A 3546-nucleotide genomic window follows, 5' to 3' on the forward strand; every position below is an offset into this window, starting at 1 on the left:
AAATCAAGTAAAACTTCCTTTAACCGAGAAACGTTTTTCAGCATTCATTTAAAAATACATATCCAATACGAAAGGAGATTTCTATTTCTCTTGGAAAATTGGTCAAAGTGGTGAGGTGGAACTGAGAGACTGTGAACTGCATCTGCTGGGGTTGATTTTTGCAGTAATCAATGTCCAAGGCAAAAGATTTGAACATTGCGCCGATGCAGCCATGCATATGAGTTCATTCAAGGACAGGTATATTCTAACGGCTCCATGGTATCACTCTGGATAATATTGAATATATGACATAGAATTGGTGGATCAAGTAAAATGAATGAATTGTCAAGTTCTTGAAACTTTTTGCACTCATCTCTCTCCTGTGTTCATATTTCTTGGAGAATTATAATTTTCAAGTTGTAATCAATTATTCCAGTTGATGTACCACTGATTTGGTTATGTATGGCATATTGCTTCTTCCAACAAAATTTACGTTACATTCACCACCGGCAATTCTCTATCTGCATATTTCATTCTTCCATTTACTGAATAGAAATCTGTGATTGAATATGATTCACTGTCTTATGAACAGCTGATATACTACATAGATATCTTCCACGTTCATGGAAACTGGAATGCAAACTAAAAGGACAATTATTACCCATTATCTAGTACTCCTATAGTATATTATATCAGTCTAGTTTACAAACTCCAACCATGGAATTAATTTAGCTGCAATATTGTGAAGTTCCATCAGCAAGATGAAGAGTGCAGCCCTTTGGGGCCAAACAACAATTGCATCTTGGGGGCAGCTTTGTTTCCGAGTTACCGCAGGTCATGTACTCCACATCTAAGCAATATTGTGGGCAAGCCTCGACAACCTTGACTTCCACATTGGAACTTAGAAGAATCATTCCTGTTTTCCATAGACAAATCAATTATTCATGAATATCATCCTTGTAAAAGATGAAAAATGCTGGAACTTGTTTAGATGGGACGAATACACTTTTTTTTTTTTAACATTGCCCCACAGTTTAATTAACTCGTATGTAAAAGAATAGAATTGTACATACCGCACAAAAGAATAGCCATTACACCATTAATCCTGCTGATTGCCATGATTCCTTTTCTTCCAAAACCTTGCTTTAATTTGGAATTGCATGGGCTTATGCCTAGGCATTTATAGGGACTGAAGAAGAGTAAAAAGTGAGAGTCGTGACTGAATAGCTATAGGTGCGATTTTTTTCAAATGCCACATTTATTGACTAGACTAATTTTTTCTTCTTTGGCAACTGCACTCAATTTGTCGAAGTCATTGGAATGCATCCAATTTAAGATCTGACGTTGGTCACCATTTAGAGTGTTAGGTGCTAGAGCTAAAGAGGTGGGTAGCGGTCGTGCGAAGCAGTCGGTGGGGACCTTGTTGCCGTCTAATTTTGATGTATGTAAGAGGTGTCAAAATAAGAGGTTCGAGTGAATTTGGATGAATCATAATTGGATAATGAATATAAATGGGTCAATTCATTTATTTGTATTATCACTTTCATCTAGTTTTGCATTAATTTGTACTATCACATTCATTCGGTTTTTGCTTTCATGTGTACTATCACAGTTCTAATCATTTTTCGGTTTTGCATTCATTCGTACTATCACTAATTTTGATGAATTTATAAAAAGTTATGAAATAAGTACAATAACCAAAAATCTACAAGACAATTTCACTTACCAGTCCAGACGGTAAATTATGTCTTAAAATGGGGACATCACATTCGAAGTCCACCGCAAGACTAAGTGCAATAAATGCTAATCTATTAGCTTATCCATGCAGAAATATTTGACTTCCTGTATCTTGTTAGTATCGAAATGAATAGAGTAAAACAAGTCGAGATTCTAATGATGGAAAAACTTGCAATGTATTCAATGTATTCTTTAGGACTAGAAATTTCGTTCACAAGAGAGACCAAATTTATCATGAGGATATATCATAAGGTAGGATTGCTATTTACGCACTTTGATCCTGTTTGGATTGTTATTTTTGGAAATGTTTTTTAAAAAATATATTATAATGATTTGATATATTTGTAAAAAAAAAAAGTGATTGAAAAATATATTCATGAAAACGTATAAATTTTTTTGGTGGAAATGACTTTCCAAACTTAGGTAGCGTTTGGTTTGCACATCGGAATCGGATTCGGATTCGGATTTGGAATCAGATATCTTGGGTTTGGAATAAAGTCATTCATTCCAATACATTTGTTTGGTTCAAGTACCTGGAATGTGTATCATTACTATAGTTGATGTTTGGTTCATCAACTCTTTCGGAATGGAATATAATAAATATATTATAAACCACATCGTAAATGATAGTTATTAGCTCTTTGTAAATGGGTTATAATAAATTTTCACTAATTAAATATATTAGTATAAATGTATTAGTAAATTTAGTCTAACGATTAATAATTTCTATTAGTAAACATGTATAATTATTAGTATAATTGATAATATTAATTATATTACATAAATTAATATACATTATATAATACATATAACTAATAAAATATTATTATTATTATAAGTTTGTAACTAATTAAATTAAATATTATATATAATTAAATATAAATATACAAATGTTATAATATAAATATATAATTATAATTATATAATATATACAAATATTAATTATAAAAATATTTTATATAAATATAATATATATTACACATTAAATATAGTTATTATTATATTTAAACTAATAATTATAATTATAATTATATAACTTATTAATATTACATAAATGTATATATTATAATTATATGCACATATAATATACATTTATAAATATACATAAATATTATAAATATATTAATAAATTTATAATATATATTATTTAAGTGTAATTATATTTAACTAAATAATTATAATATATAATTATATAATATAATAATATCATTATTATAAGTTTGTAACTAATTAAATTAAATATTATATATATAATTAATTATAATTATATGAATGTTATAATATAAATATATAATTATAATTATATAATATATAAATATTAATTGTACTAATATTTTATATAAATATAATGCATATTAATTAGATATAGTTATTATTATATATTATTATATTTAAAATAATAAATATAATTATATAATTATATAATTTATTAATATTATATACATGTATTTAACATAATTATATGTACATATAATATACATTTATAAATATACATATATATTATAAATATATTATTATATAATATTAATAAATTTATAATATATATTATATAATTATAATTATATTTAACTAAATAATTATAATTTATATTTATATAATATACTAATATTAAAATAAAATTTTATAATTATAATATATTATATATATGTATATATTATAATATAAATATAAATATATATAATATAATATATATTAATTATACTAAATATTATGTAATTATAAGATTTTGGAATCACACTTGGGTTTTAGACAAAACCCACAATTTTATTAAGGAATAGAGAGATGCCAAATTTTTAGAAATTATTCCAAAATTTCAATTCCCATACCAGT

General features: G+C 25.6%; 1 protein-coding gene across 1 annotated transcript; it reads right to left on the minus strand.

Annotated features, from left to right (window-relative positions):
* Positions 1-520: 520 nt before the first annotated feature.
* LOC113714895 (uncharacterized) lies at positions 521-1188 on the minus strand. Its single transcript, XM_027239029.2, has 2 exons — positions 1053-1188; positions 521-895 (listed from the first exon to the last, which is right to left on the minus strand). Exons 1-2 carry the CDS (start codon positions 1096-1098, stop codon positions 708-710), a joined length of 234 nt encoding a protein of 77 aa, XP_027094830.1. The 5' UTR covers positions 1099-1188; the 3' UTR covers positions 521-707.
* Positions 1189-3546: the final 2358 nt, after the last annotated feature.

This window comes from Coffea arabica, chromosome 10c (genome assembly GCF_036785885.1).
Source record: "Coffea arabica cultivar ET-39 chromosome 10c, Coffea Arabica ET-39 HiFi, whole genome shotgun sequence".
NCBI classification, from domain to species: Eukaryota; Viridiplantae; Streptophyta; class Magnoliopsida; order Gentianales; family Rubiaceae; genus Coffea; species Coffea arabica.